The following is a 21,576-nucleotide window of genomic DNA, read 5'->3' on the forward strand; positions in this document are numbered from 1 at the left end:
TGGTCTGTATGCGAATCTTTTTTATCTAATTTCTCTGTTTGCCATTGACTGTATAGACAGTTGAAAATTATCTGGTCTTCTGCAGTGTCTCCTAATGTCTTTTGAGTGCTTGTGTTTTGCATGTTATGAAAAATTATCAAATGAAGTTTAAAAAGTATTTTTAAAATTTCTTTACCCTTTAATCTTCTTATAGTATGTTGTCAGTAGCTGTATGACTGTATTCACAGGGCTTTTCTCGAGCACTATGAACTATTTTCTTGGTTTTCCAGTTGAGACATTTAGGAAATGATGAAGTACACATCGTTTGGTCAGAGCATACTAGAGACTACAGGAGAGGAATTATTCCTACCGAATTTGGTGATGTCCTTATTGTAATATACCCAATGAAAAATCACATGTTCAGTATCCAGATAATGAAAAAACCAGAGGTAAGAACTCCTTATCTTACATTTTGCTAATATATTTTGAGTTCTGTATGGCTTTGTGAGTTTCTTTCCCTCTTTCAGAAGAATTAGACTAGGCATCAAAACGTGGAAATGGAGGGGGAGATGAGACACAGACTCTGGTAGCTATGTGAATTGTCTAAGTCTACTTCAGAAGGCGCTAAAATAGGAAAAATAGAAAGAAACTATTCGAATGGAAGATGGTTAGGTAGTGCCAGAGTGGAAGTTCCCATTTACTGTTGTTTTTGTACACCCCAGAAGCTAAGAATGTTTGTTACATTTTTAATGGGTTTTTCTCTTTTAAAAAATCAAAGAAGAATATACAGCAGAGATAATATGTGGCCACATATTGTCTAAAGCCTAAAATATTTACTGTATTATCCACAGCTCATGTCTTTGCCTTCAGCTGCCATTTGTACCAGCCATATTCAAACAGAATACTTTTGAAACTGTCAGTCATCTGATAAAAATGACAGATTTTTTTCTAATAAACCATATAATAAAATAAAAAATAGTGTTTTAGATTCTGTAGTAAAATAATAATAAAAGTGTTTTAGGTTTGGTAGTAAAGCTGGCATCACATGAAAATAATAAAAAACTAACTTGCTGCCTGTAAGAATGTGTGTCCTTCCTGTGTTTACTCAATGGGAGAAAAGTAAATTATTTCCAAGTGTTGGATTTTTGTATACAATTGCGGCTACAAAAATTTGAAAATTGGCAGGTAGTGTAAATTATTCAGTCAGTTATATGAAGCATATAATTCTTTTGAATGGAAACCCTGTAGACCACTGGCATTTTTTGTTTGTTTATTGTCCTAGTATGAGTGACCCATCATGGAAAAGAACTGAATTTGAATAGCATTTCTACTGAAGGAAGAACTAAACAGGAAGCAGAAAGACTTTTGTATACAAACTGTTTCTTCTCTACAACCTTTCTCCAGTTTGAGTATAAAATTATGTTCTCATTTCTCAATCAGGTTCCCTTCTTTGGTCCACTTTTTGATGGTGCTATTGTGAATGGAAAGGTCCTACCCATTATGGTTCGAGCAACTGCTATAAATGCAAGCCGTGCTCTGAAATCGCTGATTCCATTATATCAAAACTTGTATCCTTTTTAACAGTATGGTTTCTACTCTATGTCTACTTTCCAAGGTAACTACTTCTTATGTGTTGTTAAGACCTTTGAGTTTTTGTTTATTGATATATAGAGGTTGGAGTTCCTCCCCAGTGTTTAAGCAGTTATGATATTTGAATGATGTATTTTCTTTTATACGCTTTTAATCGGTACTTGTCTTTTGGTTAATTAATTAGAGCCCCATTATGTACTAGGCGTTCTGCTAATCTGGATGTGCAGAGATAACCGTAACAGTCATTTCAAAGTACTCAATCTAGTTGAAGAAATATATTGTTTTCAGTATCTGTGCTGTAATAGAGTTATGCACAGGATGTTCTGGAATTATTATAACAATACTTCAGATACCTCTCAGTCAGCTGTAAGGAGTGGTGGTATCAGGAAACACTTCTGAGAAATGTAAGGATTGAACCAATCTTGAAGGATGAATGAATTACAGGTAGATGAGATTAAGATCATTCCAAGCAGAGGGACGACATAAACAGAGATATGGAAGTATGAGAGGACATGGCTTCTGGAGCCAGATTACCTGGACTCAAATGCTGGTCACCACTTCATTAGCTATACATCCTTGGGCAAGTTATTTAACCTCTCTGAGCCCCAATTTCCTTATCCATAAAATGAGAATGATAATAATATCTAGCCTGTAGTGTTATGAGAACTGAATGAGTCAATATGTGTAAACTTCTTAGAACACTGCCTGGGGCGAAATATGCACACAGTTTTAAAATTTAAATTGTTTTCTGATATTCCTTTTTCTAAAATGGATTTGTGTTTCCATATACTTTTTCTACATTATTCAAAACACTTCAGTTATTTTTCTTTTACATAATAAACTGTAGATGTTAAGCTTTACAGGGAAGGCTTTTAAAAATATCCTGTGTCCTATTCCACATGAAATGGATTTATCATAAGTCTACCACATACGTTTTCTTCTTTTAATGAAAATTGACTTAAGCAATCTGATTTCTGTGTAATTTCTCACGTATTCTGATACTGTGGAATGGAATTATAGGTGGATCATGGCATGTTACATTGCTTAAGCTTAATGTCATTTATACAGCATTTCTTATTTGTAGCGGTTACATCTTCACTTTGAGTTGAAAACTCAGATTTGACGTGGTCATTGTCATGAAATGTAAGGATTCAGTTTATTATATCCTGAATATCTCTAGAAAGGTAGCTAATCTTATAAGGAATATACAGATTATTATCTGTAAACTAATTTTGTCCGCATTGTCAACTCTACTGAGATTGACTTCTTTCTGACCTATGCCTCTTTACAGTTCCCCTGATCTTGATGTTTATCCTGAGGTTAGTGTTCTCCATCATTTCATTTAAGACACAGTTGAAAGAATGCCTTAAATCTTTTGGGAAAGTGATGAGAGCGAGATTAGATTGTAATACAAAACTCTTATTTGCCTCTTGTGTCAATAGGAACTCAATTTATTGAACTCACACAAACTATTTCAGGCCTGATATACAAACAACATGTAAAATGCACATCTTACCAAGTAGTTCAAGTATACCAATTAAAAGTGAGGATATAATGGGAACATATGTATATGTATAACTGATTCACTTTGTTATAAAGCAGAAACTAACACACCATTGTAAAGTAATTATACCCCAATAAAGATGTTAAAAAAATAAATAAAATAAAATAAAATAAAAAAAAAGTGAGGATATAGCTTAATTTCTTTTACCTGCACCTAAATTCATACTCTTAAGGACTAGTTCAGATTTGCACGTTACACTAGAGGTATAATAGCTGGATTTGCAGTTAGAAACATTGATTTTTTTTTTAACATCTTTATTGGAGTATAATTGTTTTACAATGGTGTGTTAGTTTCTGCTTTATAACAAAGTGGATCAGTTATACATATACCTATGTTCCCATATCTCTTCCCTCTTGCGTCTCCCTCCCTCCCACCCTCCCTATCCCACCCCTCTAGGTGGTCACAAAGCATCGAGCTGATCTCCCTGTGCTATGCGGCTGCTTCCCACTAGCTATCTAGTTTACGTTTGGTAGTGTATATAAGTCCATGCCACCCGAGGTCCACCTTGTGATCCTAGTCAAGTCCCAGAATCTCTAAACCTAACTTTCTTCATCTGTAAAAAAGATGCTAATACCCATCTCGGAATTGTTGTGAAGAATAAATGAGATAATGAATTTGGATGCACCTAGTAAATGAAATAAGGTACGTTCTTTTGTGCAGTGATTAATTCTGTTATGTGTAAAGATTACAGTCAATATGAAACAGCTCTACCCAACAGCAAGGAATTGCCTAATTGGGTTTTTATGTTTGGTTGGTTGGTTGGTTGGTTGGTTAATTGATTGGATTGGATTTTTAGGCCTGTTTCATGAAGCTCTTAATAGTTAATCTTGCTGAGATGTTAATAAATAGCACATTGGAGAAAATTCTAAGATGAAGAGAGATAATTTCAGATGAAAACAGTAAACATGAACACTTTATTTACACAGCAGATGTGAGCAACTTCTATCAGGAAAACCACTTCTGGAACTATCAGAGTAAAAATACTAAATCAGACAGATCAAACAAATTTTTCTTGACTTAGAAGCTTGAATTTAGAAGCTATATAGAAGTTATTTTCCCATGCTATTTAAATATATAATAGAGATGCTCAGCCTTTGCTAATCTGAAGAACATGTAGTCATCTTTCACAAAGATTCACAAAGGTGTATATTAATTCTAAACATTGGAGGAAATAACTTCATATAAGTACTGATAGATTACTTGATTTTATGTTTTTTAAAGATAGAGATTATTCATTTTTTAAAATTTTTTGTTTATTTATTTTTGGTCTTCATTGCTGCACATTATCGCAGTGAGCAGGGGCTACTCTTCCTTGCAGTGCGCAGGCTTCTCATTGTGGTGGCCTCTCCTGTTGCAGAGCATGGGCTCTAGGCACACGGGCTTCAGTGGTTGTGGCTCGTGGGCTCTAGAGCACAGGCTTAGTAGTTGGGGCGCACAGGCTTAGTTGCTCCGCAGCATGTGGGATCCCAGACCAGGGATTGAACCCGTGTGCCCTGCATTGGCAGGTGGATTCTTAACCACTGTGTCACCAGGGAAGCCCAATTACTTGATTTTTAAATGAAAGTTTATACAATAAATTACAACTAGATGTTTTTGAGATATTGAAATATAAATGTCTTTTCATTTTAAGTAACAATACATATTTCAGAAATATAAAATTTTAAATGTATATTTTTGACAAATTCAGATTTTGACAAATTTCCTTAAGCTCCCATTAAGGAAAAAAAATCATGCGCTCTAAAACAGATCAATAAAACAAAAGAAATTACAACAAAAACTGAGATAGAAGTAGGCTTTGAAAACCATCAGAGTTACTATTTTAATCCTCATAAGAGAAATGAAGGAGTAAAAGAATATGTAATAAACTCAATTATATTTGGATAATTGTACTGCTGTGCCAGTTATTTTATGCCCAGTAAAAGTACCCACTAAGATTCCACAGCATACATTGTGCTATTTATGATCATTAAGTACAGCTTAAATTTTATCCTAGGAACATCTTCTGTATCTGTGAATCTAATGTTGTTCACTAAATGAGGACAATATTGATTGTCATATGCTGCCCAAATCGATCATGCTGGCAGCCAGAATTACAGTAATCTGTCAGTATTGATGACTGTCTTTCAAGCTTTGAAACCTCTCCTTTACTTCACTTGTTATTTCTTGCATTACTTGTACTTGAAAAGCATTTTCTTGCAACCTCTGACTTTGTCAGCTAGGTTTTTTGGGGGGTTTTTTTGTTTGTTTCTTTTTTTGTCTCGAGCTCAATTTATTGGTTTGATCATGCAGTTAGAACTGAAATGCATCACTGGGGAGAAGGAGTAGGCACATCCTCAGTAACCATTGGACCTGAGGGGTATTTCAGGTTGATCTTAGTCATCATTTATTAATTACCTGTTGGAAGAGAGTGTATGTGTGTGTTGGTGGGGTTTGGGGTTTTTTTGGTTGTTTGTTTTTGGCTTTTTTGTATTAGGAATAATTCCAAAGCATTAATTTCATGATCTTAGCTATCATGACTTTTCCTTAAATAAAAATTTTAAAGTAATTATTTGTTTTGATCCTAGGGACATTTTGACTATGTATAAATGTTAAATATGTTGCTATCAAATATGTACTGTTTCTCTTCTGGTTTGGAAGTTCTGAAAGCTCTGAATCTGATAGTGCCGTGGAATGGGTTCCTCATTTTACAGTTAAAAAACCCTTTTTTTAAAACCTTTACATTAAGGCTTCTCTTTTTAATATGAGATTTATTATACATAGAAATTTTCAGAAGTTACAGTATATAGTCATGTTGTATTCAGGTTCTCAGAGAAACAATCAGTAGGATATGTGTATATACATAAGTACATAAAGAGAGAGACTGATTTTAAGGAATTGGCTGACACGGTTGTGGGTACTGGCAAGTCTGAAATCTGTGGGAGTTGGGGTAGAGTTGATGCAGTCTGAGTCAGAAGGCATCTGGAGATAGAATTTCTGCCTTCCTTGGGGACCTCAGTCTTTTCTCCTAAGGTCTTCAACTGACTGGATGAGACCCACCCACGTTATGGAGAGTAATCTGATATACTTTTCTCCTGATTTAAATGGTATTCACATCTGAAAAATACCTTCACAGCAACATCTAGGCTGGTGTTTGACCAAAAACTGGGTACCATGGCCTAGCCAAGTTGACATAAAATTAACCACATCCCATGTCCTAATTTTCTTAAGTTTTTCTTCTTAACCTTTCTAACTGCAAAATATAATTTGAAAAAAGAGTATAAATCCTAAATATACTATATGGTGAATAATTACAGTTTAACCACCACCAGGTCAAAAGATGCAACTGTACTGTTTTTCTTCTATCAAAAATATTTATTGATCACTTAAATGGTAATTGTAAAGATTTTGAGAGAAATGCAAAGACAAATCAGATGGTAATCTCTTCAATAATCTTATAATTTAAAAGGGGAGATAATTATATGTACACTAAAAATTATAACACAAGGTAAAATGTGTCACAGTAGGGTTGTAGATAAGATGCTGTGGGAGTTCCAAGGAAAAAGTCATTACTTTGGAGTAAGAAAATTAGGGAAGAATGTATAGAAAATCTGGGCCTCAAAGGGTAAGATTTGAGTGGATGGAATGCAGCATGTCTGTTATAATCTTGTAATTTATATTTTGAGGCTTTATGTGTGTGTGTGTGTGTGTGTGTGTGTGTGTATATATATATATATAAAATACATAGATAATATTGTGAAATATACGTTTTGGGGGATGTTATAAAATAAAATAGTACCTTTAAAAAACACTTTCCTCCTAGATTTAATATTCTTTCCTCCCAAACCAATATTATTTGATTTCTTCTAATCTGTTTAGATTTGACTTTTTCGTAAATGCCAGAATTGGGTTTCTGTTTAACTTTATCAGACAAATTACCAGAAGTCAATGATCATTCTTCAATTAGTCACAGTTTGTTATCCCTGCAGTTCTACTACTCAAATGTAAAGAACCTGTTGCAAAAGTATGAGAGCCAGAACGAAATGAAATGTAATTGATTGGCTCCACTAATGCAGTTTGCCATTCATTACGATAGAACATTATAAAACCTCTTAGGGAGGCCCATCAATATTTCTGCCATTTCATGTTAGAAGAAAGTGAGTTTATTGAGAAACTACATAACTTTATGTATCTACCGTCTTTTGTAGATCATTTCCTGAGAAGATAATATTGGTAAGTATAGACTGTCCTTAATTATAGTCCTTAATTATAAATTAATTATATTTAAAAATGTGGAGGCTGACTGTTGGGTAATCAGCCTGGGCTTCAGAGTCCAGAACCACTTATTAAGTGTGTCACTGTCTTTATGTCTAATTTTATTTAATCTGTAAAAGGAGTACCAAACTCAGGAGTGTTGTAAGGATTAAATGAGATTATCCACATGAAGCACTAAGCAGCCTGTCTGTCGTGTAGCAAGAGCTCAGAAAATGTATTTTTACATACTGTTATACTTTTACATGTTGTTGACAAATGAAGTTTTTTTATCCTATTCTGATAGTACATTGGCTTCACAGCGATAATAGCAAAGGAAAAGAAAACAGTACCACCATTTTACCTGTTTTCTCAAATCCAGTGTGACAGTATGGTCCATATATGCCAATCTATGGACAGTTGGGTTATATCATAGTGTACCAGAAAGAAAATAGGAGAACTCTATCAGGTGATTGTCAGACTGTTCCCTAAAAACAGCAAAACTTGGAAGTTTCTCTGCTTCCATCTTTATTAACTTCTGACCTTTGCTAGAAAAGGATTTTTTTTTTCTATCAAACGCTATGTTGTTGATATTAGTGATGAAGGTGCACTGGTATGCTTACATTATTATTAACTACACCTACTGCATAATGTGTAAGTTTTATTCTAGTCTTTATTTAAATAGAAAAACAGCAGTAGATTCAGATGCTATTTGGGGATTTCAGAGAGCAAAGAATGAAGGATGTAAAGCTGAAATTACTCTAACCTCGTTTAACATAGGAATTGCAGTGCTTTTAATCCATTATTTTCCTTTTACTAAATATATGGGATTTTGCTATTGAATTTTTAATAACTCAATAATGGAATTAAAATTAAACTATGGATCACAAATCTCCCCATTTTCTTCTAACTGCTTTTCCTCTCAAACGCTAGAATATAGCCTATTTAAATTTTAACTTTTGCTTGCCAAACCACTGTTACCGTCCATCTGTTCATGCCAATTGCAAAGAAGGTTCGGTTTTTAGTGAAGCCTTGCATTTCACATAAGGTATGCGAAATGAAATTTCACAAGGGACATGATGGATCCTGATTCTTAGTGATAAACCTTTGGGGCCATCAGGGTTGGCATATGGTCCAGTATGATATGAAGGCTTGGGTTCCCTGGCTTCACTTCTTTGGCGTGAAGCTGATAAAACCTGGCTCTTGAGTATTATTTCACTGGACACCAATCATGGGCAGCAGGAACTGCCCATTTAACTCTCTGTGGGAAGGAAGCCCAGAGAGCATTCACAATGGTACCATTGTCGAGTTGCAAACTGCTCTGAACAGCTTGACGGCACTAGGGAGGAGGGGAAGGGGTTGCTTTACTAATTGCTGTTCAGAAAAGAGAAGAAGCAAAAATAGCTGTTGTAGAATTGATGTTTCTACATTTACTTATTCTTTTGATAAGCGTGTTGACTTTTATTTAGCACATACCTACTATCAAAAAGAAAGCAAATAAATATATTTAAGCAACCACCTGTAGTAATTCCTTGTTAACATGCCATTATCTATTTTCAGCCCACCAGATTATAGCAGAGCAAAAGTCGGTTTGCTTCATTATATTTTTACCTTTAAATGAAATGAAAGTAATGTTTTGTTATCTTGATAGAAATTTAAAATAAGGGAAAGTGGATTAAAACCAGCACATTTAATATATCAGATAAGGTTAGAGGCAGATTTGGCTTACGCTGTGCTTTTTAGAATTCCCAAATATCGTCTGAATACATACAAGCAATATTAATATAAAAATGTAAATTAATTTTATGCATAACAATCGTAAGTGCTAAAATAATCCACTAAGCAAATCTTAAGGTTACATACTGGATTTATCATTTAAATGAGTAGGTAATGCCTATTTCAGTCACTCATAATTGTCTTTCTCTCCTTGAATTCTATTTTGGGTATCTTTTTTAAATGTGAGTGTTGTTTCTTTGTTATGTGAGGCATTGTATGCTGTGATATTTGTATAAACACTACTCTGGCCCTTTCCATTTTCTTCTGGTCAGTCTAATCAAGCAGTTGGAGGTTCTGATGCAAAGAAACAATGATCTCCAACTTAAAAAAAATTAAAGCTTTTTCAGCCCCCAGAATCCTGACCCCACAGTATATTTCCATAGATGATTCCTTTTTTCAGCAGAACTTAAGTTGACTAAATTATACTGCAGTATTGTAAGTTATGCAACATGTCCTTTCAAAGGACCAGGGAGAAATATTTTAAGAAAAAATTTTTAATCTATAGATTTTAAAAAATGGGGTGTTCTTGCTAAACTGAGGGAAAATCAAATGCATGCTTTATAAAATTAGTAACAGTCTGTAAGATTTACTAGTATTGCATCTCTTCATGTCCCCTTAAATTATTTTAGTAAATGGGCACCAGTGCAATATTTCAAAAACAGTAATTCATTGAATGCCCATTCTTCCTTTTACTGCAGAATAGATTGTAGTTAAGTCAAGATTAATGGGTAGATTTTAATGTTAAAGTCCAGTCGCTGAGCCTATTATTCCCTGGGGGCATATAGTGCATTAGTTTAAGCCAATATACTGTTTATCATAGATGCTATGACACTGTCTTAAATGACAGTTTGCTGTACTTTGTAACTACTTACCATGATAATAAATCACTTTTTTTGTACTCCTGATAATTATAGCATTTAAACAGAATCTTAATTAAGTTAGTGCACATTTAGGTAGAGATAACACTTAAGTAATTGTACACTGTAAAATTTCACTTAGTTATTTTTTTCCTTTTTGCAGTCTTCTCATAGAACCCAAGTTTAGTATTTAGTCCAAACGCAGACATTCATTTCCTCAACTTAATGTACTGAAATTTTTGTTCCTAAGAGGAACAACACAGTGATTGTTCCTAGTCTCCCCCCAATATTTTTTAAACTCTTACTGTAATACTAGTAATTTTGAAGCAGGTCTCTGTTGACTATGAAAGTCTCATTATTACTTAATGGTAGTATTTTCAAGCAGATCTTACCAAGAAGGAGAGCACAAAATTTTAATTTCATTAAATTTGAAATCCAGGTAACTTAGTTTTTCTTTTAGATGTTTTGTTTCATACAACTTTCATGAAAGTGTAATAGATACACATATTTGATAATCATGTTAGTCCTTTTTAGAAACTGCCAGTGATTATTAGATTATTAAATCAGGAAGGATTTTCAGAACCTTTAGGTAGGTTTAAATTTTTAATCCTATTTATTTAAGGTTAATCTTTTTAAATGTATTTACATGAAGTTTGTTAGAATTGGGCTTATCAACGTTTTACTTAATGTTTTCATTTAGTAATTGACTGATTTATGAGCAATTATATATGGTCCAAATTTTATACAGCTCCAGCTTTCAATAATAGGACTATCCTCACAGTGCCTTAGCACCTGTTATGGATTTTGAGTCATCTGGCAGCCCATGGGACTTAGATAAAGAAGTACCAGGTGTCCTGCCTGTCTCCTAATTGAGACGCAGTGAAAACAATATAGACTTGGCAGCATGCTTAAAAGGATGGATTAAAGCCCAGCTTTGTCTACTCTGACAAATCACAGCTTTTCCTTCATGGTGTAGATAGTATCAACTACTAAAGAATTTCATTAATATAAAGCATCATAAAAATCATACACAATAATTGGTCATAACCTGTTGCAGATTTTCAGAATTTCTAATAACATAGTACAAATAATTCCAAGATTCATGCTCTTTATTTAGGGGAATTTTATTTTTACTGCATATGAACTAGACTGCATGTTTCTTAAAGAAATTAGCTACTGTAGGAAAGAAATGGAGTATTAATTAATTTACTAGATCTTCTTTATAAAGTAAGCAATATAGTTTACTTTTATTTTATAAATGAGCAGTGCCTATTAGTCCATGGGATACTTAATTGCCCTGTATATTTCAGGGAAGTATGCCACTTTACTCCTGATAATAATAATTATTAGATCCTGCAGATGTAATTGCAGAATATATCTACCCATATTCTATATCTCAATGAAATTCTTATTTTTCATTAAGTTTTCAAGACCCTGTGTAATGATACTGACTCAGTGTTTGAAGATACTTCAAGGGCTTTTAGAACTAAAAAGTCAACTGTGGTTTATTTTCTCAGTTTTATTTTAGATCATGTCATGGATTTTTATTACTATACTACATATGATATTCTAGTATATAAACAAAGATTTTTGAAAAATTGCCAATCTTAGGACTTAAGCTAGTAGTCATTGTGTTGGCCATCCTTGAGCTGACTAAAATGCCTTTTATACTTTTTTTTCCCATCTAAAATCCAGATCATTGAGATTGTCTGTAGAAAGAGCACTGGACTATTAAATTATTAAATTTAATATTTAATTTTTATTTAATATTTAATAATGTATTAAATGACCAAGGTTCTAGTCCGAACTCTACTGGTCAGCAGCTTTGTTTTTCTGAGCGAATCTTTATATTCTCCTTCGAGGCAAGGCTTATTGCTGAATAAACATTTTGCTGATTTTGCTAAGTTTCCTGACATTAACGTTTGTAGATCATTGTTGTATCCTTCCTCTAGTTCTAACTAAAATTATCACAACCAATAGGGCAAAATGTTTATTTCAATGCTAAATTGTAATGAGTTGTAATTACTTTCAACATTTATAGAATTTCTTCTGTAGGCAATTATTATAATTTTTTAAGAAATTAATATCAATTTTCTTTTAATGTTACACTTTACATATGTATACATTGTGCTTTACTCACTTTTTCTTCTTCCAGAGAAGGTCAGCAAGATTAAGGGTAGAGGTGGAACCAGACTCTCTCTGTAAGTTCAATCCTAGGAGAGTCCCAACTGTATTTGCCCCAAAGGGCTTTGTCTCTGGGGAGCCAAAGTGAGATTAGAGGAAGGGGGCTGTCTGCATAACAGGCTCCTAATCAACTACCAAACCAACTTTATTCATTCATTCTATAATTTATAAACAGTCATTGAGTGCTGCTAGGCCCTGTGCTAGGTGCTAGAGATATAAAGATAAAAAGGCATGGCCTCCACCCTCAGACATTAGTCTCCCACTAGTTTATTAGGAGAACAAGCGTGAGGAATGAGGCACGCTTGATGCTTAACAACTGGCTCTGGAGAGCAGGAGGAGGCCTCGATTTGTGGCATTTTTTGAGTTCTATGATGTGAAAATTCCCACCATAGCCAATTTCAAACTACCAACCATCTTACAGACTTTGTAAATATTGTAAGTAGTACTTGCAAGAAATTTTTAATAGGTAAAACTCTTTCTCTTCCTGCAATTACTGTTCTTGGAATTTTGTATACAGAGAAGGGAGATGAAATTCCTGACTGCTAAAATGACAAAGAAACCACATTAATATGAGTGTGGGCAAGTGCTTACTAAATTAGGAATTTCAGAATGGGCCCTAAATCCCTGAGGCTATGCTGTTGAGCACAGATATAGACACTTCATGCTTTGCCTTTACTTAAAAAGGAGCCGGTAGTTTTTTCTTGTTTAGGAAAGAAAATATTAAACCTGAATTTAAGAGGAAATTAGTTAAGCAATGATATGCCTTTGTTGTCTGTAATTTTCGTAACTCCTTTTTGTGAAAAATTATACTTTATATTCTTGCTATGTACAACATACATATATACAAACATAAACATACATACATATACACATGTACATATACTTACACACACACAAATTTCTATTTCTTTGAGACTAGTCACAAATTACATTGGACCTAAGTATTTATACAACCTCCTGGGCGTGCCATGGAATTAATGATCACAAAACTGAAAGTTATGCCTTTTCTGACAGCAGAAGCAGTTCAAAATTACATTGTATTATTAAGAATTATTGTGGCGAATGAAGGGTTGTTGCTTCTTTAAAAACCAAATCTACCTTTTATCTGTTCTCCCTATATATTAGTAAAGTTGAAAAAAGTGTTTCTAATTAACTGTCTGCAGTCTCTTTTCTTCATATTGTGTTTTTTCTCATGAGAAATCAGAGTTTTCTCTTACCAGAATAAGTCAGAAGTTCCTCTTGTACATAACATAAACAAGAAATATTATCAGAGTTCTTGCACATGTACACAGGTATATTTCTTAAACTGATGATACTGAAAATTGTCCTAGTGGAGACAGCACCTGCTATTTACAAAGACTTGAGTCAAAGGTCAAAATAACTATTTTCATCACAGATGTAGAGGGACTTTTGGGTTACTTTGTATTTATATCCTTTATCTTCAGCAGCCCTATGACATAAATAGGAGCAGGTGGGGGGATCTCCATTTAACATTCAGAGAAACTGTGGCACAGAGAATTCATGCATCTCTTTCCAGGAGTGGGCTGAAACTGAACCCTAGTTTCATAACAGCTGGGCTTGACACAGTGACAGGGGGCCATTATTATTTCATATGATAAGTTTAAAATCAAAAGTAGTTAATTGAATACTGATATTAACTTCATATTAATGAAGTACAGATTGGTTTTAAACTATTTATACTATAAAAATCATTCAGTTCCCTTTTCTTATTTTCAGAATGGTAATATTCCTTCCCCCCATTTCTATTTTTGCAGAAAGTAGAAGGAAGGAGGATTAGTGGATAATTATATTGCTGTGATTGCAGCACCTGTGTGTTATTTCTTTTGATTGGCTAGTTCTGTATTAAAGATTCCTACCAGCTAAAAGTCTCCTTCATCAAATGGCTTTTTATTAGCTAGTTTTGGCTTGGGTTGTTTTAGATTTGCAACAAAAACCATCTTAATTCAACTTAGACTTGTACTTTAAATTTTGTTCTGAATTTGTAAGTTTACCATCATCTTTTTATCATTTCACCCATTTCAATTTAATTTCAACGCCAGTGGCAACACACAGTCACAGTAGGAATATAGCTTGAGCTTATCCTGTTGTTATTAGCCATCAAGTTTGCGTATGCCACTCAATTTATAGGTACTAATAACTCTTCCCTAGAGAGCTGCCTTTTAAGGAATAAGTGTCTAACATATTATAAGGAGATATAGGAATTAACTATTTTGGACTATGGTTACCATTGCAGATGCTAACATCACTGTTTGGAACTTTATCATCATCTCAATCACAAAAAATACCTTGTTTGTGGACTCAGGACTATTGTTTAAGTACTTAGAGTTCATTATATCTCCTTAATATATGTTTTCCAAAGTAAAAGGGGAAAAGATGTAAGTACTGTAGATTGGGTTGCTTTCATATTGTTTATTTATTTATTTGACTACATCACACTTGGAAAATTAGAATATTTAGCTTTTAGAAGGTGAGTTACTGTAGTCTATAATAATTTACTAAGCTAACAGTATTTTCTGAAAATAATCCCCCAGAAGGAAACTTCAGACAGTGGGCTAATTTGTAATAACCGTTGCAGTTTTCATTTAAATTCAACAATTAATGATTGTTTTACTTCACTCTGCCACCTATACTTGAATTTTAAAAAATTGTTTTAGAAAGCATCATTTTCTCTAATTACAATTTTTTGCAGTTTTATTAAATACATCATGTGTTTTTATACAAAATGAATACATTATGTCTAGATAATTTTAGTTTCTATAGCTTTATATATTAGGGTTTCTTCAGAGTTTTATGAATCTCCTTTTGTATAGTGAAATAGAATTACACTTCAGAATGTATCTTTAAGAATCTAGGAGCAGGACAGGAATAAAGATGCAGACGTAGAGAATGGACTTGAGGACACAGGGAGGGGGAAGGGTAAGCTGGGACGACATGAGAGAGTGGCATTGACATATATACACTACCAAATGTAAAACAGATAGCTAGTGGGAAGCAGCGCATAGCACAGGAAGATCAGCTTGGTGCTTTGTGACCACCTAGAGGGGTGGGAGAGGGAGGGTGGGAGGGAGACAAAAGAGGGAGGGGATATGGGGATACATGTATATGTATAGCTGATTCACTTTGTTATACAGCAGAAACTAACACAACAATGTAAAGCAATTATACTCCAATAAAGATGTTAAAAAAATAAAAAATAAATGTATCTTCTCTAGATATTCATTTCTTGCTCTAATAATCTCCTTGCTTTAGAAATACTAAATTTGCTTTCTCTCTGCCTAATTTTTGTGTAAACTCTAAATATAATAAGGTAAAGTAAAATATTTCATTTATAGGCCCTCTGAAAGTAGAGCATTTTTAAAAGTAGGTAGGTGTCTCCACCCTACTTTTCATGAAGCATTTTACCCATTCAAGTAGACTTTTAAAAACAGCTTGTTTTGATAGCAGACTGTTCTCCTGTGGGCCTTCAGCCTTTGCTTCCTGGCAGCACCTTTGGTGCGAAAAGAGAGTGATCAATTGGGAGACTATCAGTGCCAGCATGCATAGAGTGATAAGTTAACACACCACTGGGAATTTCTAGGGCCCACCAAGATACTTCACTTTTAATGTGCTAACAAGCTCATTTTTCTACCTCTTGCCTCTTCAGTTATTTTTTTTCTCAGAAGAGCTTAGAAGTTGAGTGCATCAGGCATAATGAAAAGCTCTGTAGGAGGGAGAAGCAATAACCCCATTTTTCCCTTTTCAGCCAAATAGAAAATTAGTTTCTGGTAATACACAAAGGCCAGTATTTTTTGTACAAGGGGCACTGCTGTGAATCAAAGGACTCTATTAACTGCAGAAAATTCGGCAGCTGTGAATCTCCCCCAATGAAAAAAGTACTTTCCAACAAGTTGTGAGATATGTGGTATTATTTAGATTGAACCATCAGTTTCATCCCCTTTCATTTATAACCATATACCCTCTTTTAAAAGTGTGCTATATTACTTTTCTGTGTTAACACTCAAAAACGTCTATATGATCCTTCCATAAAATCCTTTCAATATAGCATCTTGTCCTGTTGCTACCCATTTCAGGAGTAAAATTCTTTTGAAGTTCAACCCCAGAATTGAAAATAATGGATTGCCAGGAATTGGAATTAAGATTATTTCAATATTTGATACATAAAATAAATTGTAGTATAAGAAGAGGTTACTCAAGTCATTTAGGTGGCAAAAGACATCACAGTCTAAGTCAAGTGCATAATGAATATAGACTTACCTTTAACTCTTCTTTTTTTTTTCTTTTCTCAATCAATAATCTTTTGTAAATGTAACTGGCTATGGTATCTCCCACTGAATTAACATTTTAAATTATCTTCCTCTCAAAATTTTTTCTTGGTCTTGATTGTAGACTCGGTCTACAATCTCTGGAACTAAAGGATTACAGCAATTGAATTGCAATTTTAAAAAGAGAGAGAATAATGAATTTTGAGGGTAAAATATTAAAATGGGTTTTGGGGAAAATTCAATGAATAAAGAAGAACCAATAAGCAAATTTTTATTATCCTTTACACTTAGTTAAATGTCTTAGGTAAAGCCTATCAACATAGCACACTGAGTACAGCTGGAAAACTTTTAAAAGTTGTAGAAGAAAGGTTAACTGATTTCTCAGTTCAGGAACTATACGACATGAAGTCAGCATGTGAGTTTTTCCTGATAATTGTATGTTGCTGCCTGCTGCTCTACATTTTGACAGCCATTTCCATAGTTGCTTTCATGAACAACAGAAAAATTCTCTCTCTTTCTCGCCCTCTCTGTGCTAACAGCACAATCAGGCCTGCTGAAACAGGAAGCCTGGAGTGGGTTGTTCAAAAGCAACAACACTTCAAGGTACTGGTTGCTTGTCAATAATATCAGAGAAGAAAATGTGGTGAAAGGGAAGTACAGTATTTTTCTGTCAGTGTCAGTGCCCTGTAGATGCTTTGTTAGACAGTATGTAGGAGTCCTGTGGACTCTCTGCAAATATTCCTGCTTGTTTCAGTGTTATAATTGACTAGGTATTTTTTCCTGACATACAGATTCAGCTGTGTATTTATCTTAACTGCATGGAGTTAAGTTCGAGGATTACAGCAACAGTAGTCTTCCATTCAAAATGAGAACAATTGTTGGGAAAATGCAGGGATTTTAGAAAAAGATGATATGCAGGAATTTTTCACAATAAATTATTACAAATGAAGAACAGAATTTCAGACATAGTATTTTAAGCATTATAGTATTTATCGCGTGGCTTTTCAGAGTACATCTGCAGATCGAAGCTGATTAACAAGATAAGAGGAGCCCTAGGCTGACCTGATAGCAGTTGAATCCTTTCCCAAGTAAACTGTTGCCTTTCTTTCTTCCAGCAGTTTACTATTAATTATTTTCTAATAAATGTCTTCCTGTTAAGCTGCCAGGTATAGTGGTATCCTGAAGAGTAAACTTATGTTAAAAGCTACATTTTTTTCTCTTTAAAAAGCTGTACTTTTAATGATATGCAAGAATAGTTAATAATTATATTTATTAAGAAGTAATGGCTTAGCAGTGATAGTAGTCCTTTTTGATGCAATCGGTTCTTTCCCAATGTATGCTGCATTTAAGTTCACCCTTAACTGAAGGAAATCAGCTATGAGGAGAGAGCGCGATATCTGCAAACGATTGTCCAGCACCATTTAGAACCAACGACATTTGAAGATTTTGCAGCACAGGTTTTTTCTCCAGCTCCCTACCATCATTTACCATCTGATGCCGGTAAGATTAAAAGCAAGTATTAGTTACTGTTCATTATTGGAACTTGAAATGCAATACCCTTTTGTTCTAAAAAACTCTTAAAATAATGGAAAACTTGCTTGAATAAACTTCCAGTCATTGAAATATAAATATTCTTCATCATTATTTTCATATTTGGCCTTTAAATTTGATTTATACTTTCTTTTACCTAAATACAGTTCCTTTAAAAGTCAACAGTCTTCATAAAAGCACATACACTACGTTTTATCTGAGCTAATGGGCAGTAACTATTGTGTTTCACGGAATCGTTACTGAAGTATCTGCAAAAGAAATACAAGTTGAGCAGGCACTCTCAACTTCAGAGGATCAAATTTTATGGCCAAGAATATTACCTTATCATTTCTAATTTTACAAATAAAGTTAACATAATTGGTCTAGATTTAGAAGTACTTAGAGTAAATTATTTTGTAATATTTAAAGATTATAAGAGGGTACTGCATTTTTACAATTAACTAATTTTGAAGAAATCAGTAAGAAAAAAATGACTCATGGCCTTCCTATTCTGTAATTCTTTGCACTCCTTATGATTGTTTCATTTATTTTATTTTCCCTCTTTAGATCATTAAATATCAGTTCTGTTTATCTGAAGGTAAGACAAAGTGTCAAACAAAACACCCTTTGTTCTTCCCCCATTTCCTTTTTTAAAAATTAGCAAGCACTAAGCTTGTAACTCAGTTAAGCAAACTTAACACTGCCCTGGTTCATACTAAACATTTCAGAAATTGTCACTAAATTTCTTCCAGAATTATACTTACTAACTTAGGTCTGCATGAAACACTAACACTGGTTCTGGGATAAAAATAACTAATAATAGAACCCTTGGTTGAAGTTAGTTACACCTTGTTGTATTGACCTTTTTGTTTCTCAGCATGAAAATGTAGTACTACTGAACTGAAATGGTGTGTCTTTGTATTTTGTAATGTGTTGCATTGTTATTGGGTATCTTAACTCATCAAATAGTTATTCTGTTGTGTGCCTCACACCATACTAGGCACCTGAAATACAAAGATGACTGTTTTAATGATGTTCAAGGGAAGCAGGAAAAGAGAATACAATATACCTGAAGTTCATCTTAATAAGCCTTCAGATTCTCTTCATATTATATAAGTTTTCTTTATATTAAGTAGTTTAAGAGGCACAGTACTGGCCTTTACTGGCCTAATTTGCTTGCAAAAAAAATTACTGTAATTCTCAATTAAAGTCGATGAAATTAAAGCTTCCATTCCTGTCACCAATTAATTGGCCATTATAAAAATAATTTTACAAAAAAACTTGGAGCCCTTTCAATTAATTATATAAAAGACCTAGCAAAGAGAAAATTATATTAGACTGGGTTGACACTATCTAAAATTACACAGCTCGGCATAAGAAAGATGGTAAAAGAAAGATACTAAAAATAAATTAATGAACAACAAAATAAAAACTAGTTAAGTATACCTGGACATTTCATTTTTAATAATAGAGAATATCTGATAAAATATCAGACATTATTAAAATAGACATGAATAACACTTTTGTGTACCATACATAGAGTTGAGCCATAAATTTCACAAATGAAAAATATTGATAATAAAGCCACGTTCAGACTAACTTTTCCCCTTAAATGTATAAAGGCTGTCAGTTTTCATGTTGTAGCTGTTTACTAGCTGGAATCCTTCATATTCCTCTTCTTAATGTTCTTCTTATATTTTGCATATTATCCTGCACATTTGGCCAGATGTATAACATGGGAAGTAAGTAGTATTCTCACTTTCTGAGACATTAGGTAAAGAGTGATACAGCAGCCAAATCAAGGCTCTTTGGTTAATTTTTTTAAATTGTCTTTGCCTTTAGGAACTGTTAGAAACATACACTTGAATTTTTAAAAGGTGTTTTTAAACACTGTAACTAACTTTTCCAGTATTAATACATTTTTATGGGTTTTTTTGCAGACTTTAATAGTTATGAAAGATAAAAATTTTTATCAGTGGTTTTCAATTCAGCACAATAATATAAAAAGGAAATATTTACTCCTTTACAGTAGCAAAAACATTATGATATCTGAAGAATGCTTTTTTATTCCCAGTCATCTCAGATTTTGATTTTCCTGTCACAAACCAACCCATAAATGTAGAAGTCCCTTTAAAGTTGTAAGTCAAAGTTGAGAGAGAAGACATGAAATAGGCCATGTAATAGCCATATGGACCTGACTTATGTTTTTCAAAAATTACATAATGTGAAGATTTTTAGGTTCATTATTACTTTTTTTTTTTTTTTGCGGTACGCGGGCCTCTCACTGTCGTGGCCTCTCCCGTTGCGGAGCACAGGCTCCAGACGCGCAGGCTCAGTGGCCATGGCTCACGGGCCTAGCCGCTCCGCGGCATGTGGGATCTTCCTGGACCGGGGCACGAACCCGTGTCCCCTGCATCGGCAGGCGGACTTTCAACCACTGTGCCACCAGGGAAGCCCCATTATTACTTTTTAACATGATGATAAAATTGATATGCCCCATTGAGATTTAGATCATTAAATATCAGTTCTGTTTATCTGAAGGTAAGACAAAGTGTCAAACAAAACACCCTTTGTTCTTCCCCCATTTCCTTTTAACTTGTAATCGAGAATCAACCGCAATTGAGAATCAACTTTAGATATCCCATGCATACCCCATCCATATAAACTAATACTAATCAATACTAATGCAATAAATTGAAATTACATTTTAAAGGAATACCAGTACAATAATCATATAAAGGATATAATCTATTCTTTCTAACCAAACCTATAATATAATACTATTCAGTGGAGTAGTGGAAAAATACTGTTTTAAGTTTGGCTTAAAACTTAACTTGGCTCAAGCTTATTTAAAACGTACTTCCTGGTTAACAGTAATGTATCTGTGATGACATTGAAATCCAGTGGGGCTTCTTCTAGATAATTTTTAGTATTATTTAAATAGATACAAAAAACATTTTTGGTATATCATAGTTGATCCATAAATTTCATAACTGTATTTTCTCAAAATGGACTGTCTGTGGCAGTAGACTGATACTTAAGGGAAATTATTTTTATCCCTAAGGTCACTGAGGGAGATATCGTGATGTCACACTTTGTTGATCTTCCATAACTACATTAAAACATTATTAGATTTTTCATGTCCTTTATTTAAAAAAAAATTACAGGAAAAAATCCCTTTATCTTTGTCAGGCACGTGTGTGGAAAATATCAAAAGTTTTACTGTAACCTTCTTTTTTAACATTCATGAACACCTCTCCTCCGACTCTAAACTTTAAAATGAAATTACTTCTCTTCTTGGCCAGATTATATTGGCAGTTCAAAATCTAGGTATTTTTCCTTAATGTCACGTTGTCTTTTCAAATCAAGTTGTTTTTTTCCCTCCCCCTCCAATTTTTTTTTAAATAAAAGAAAAATCTAGAATGCCAACAAGAAGAAACAGGATCCTGTTTTACTGCAAGTGCACAGTAAATATTAAGTTATCTTTCTTATTAAAAATACACACGTAGAACAAATGTGTGGATACCAAGGGGGAAAGGGGTGGGGTGGGAGGAATTGGGAGATTGGGATTGACATATATACACTA

At 33.7% G+C, this 21,576-nt stretch overlaps 1 protein-coding gene across 4 annotated transcripts in view; it reads left to right on the top strand.

Moving 5' to 3' along the window:
• The window catches only part of RALGAPA1 (Ral GTPase activating protein catalytic subunit alpha 1), a 219,904-nt gene that overhangs the window by 191,137 nt on the left and 7,191 nt on the right, over window positions 1-21,576 (top strand). For 2 of the 4 annotated variants that reach the window (XM_019924020.3, XM_019924026.3), the window contains exons 37-39: window positions 270-428; window positions 1,420-1,547; window positions 17,836-17,960. In XM_019924020.3, the coding sequence (XP_019779579.1) occupies window positions 270-428; window positions 1,420-1,547; window positions 17,836-17,960 (412 nt within the window). Of the gene's footprint in view, window positions 1-269; window positions 429-1,419; window positions 1,548-17,835; window positions 17,961-18,557; window positions 18,589-20,500; window positions 20,532-21,576 lie in introns of all 4 variants that reach the window. The other 2 variants (XM_019924021.3, XM_019924023.3) reach the window with 2 other exon arrangements.

The sequence above is a fragment of the Tursiops truncatus genome, chromosome 2 (genome assembly GCF_011762595.2).
Source record: "Tursiops truncatus isolate mTurTru1 chromosome 2, mTurTru1.mat.Y, whole genome shotgun sequence".
NCBI classification, from domain to species: Eukaryota; Metazoa; Chordata; class Mammalia; order Artiodactyla; family Delphinidae; genus Tursiops; species Tursiops truncatus.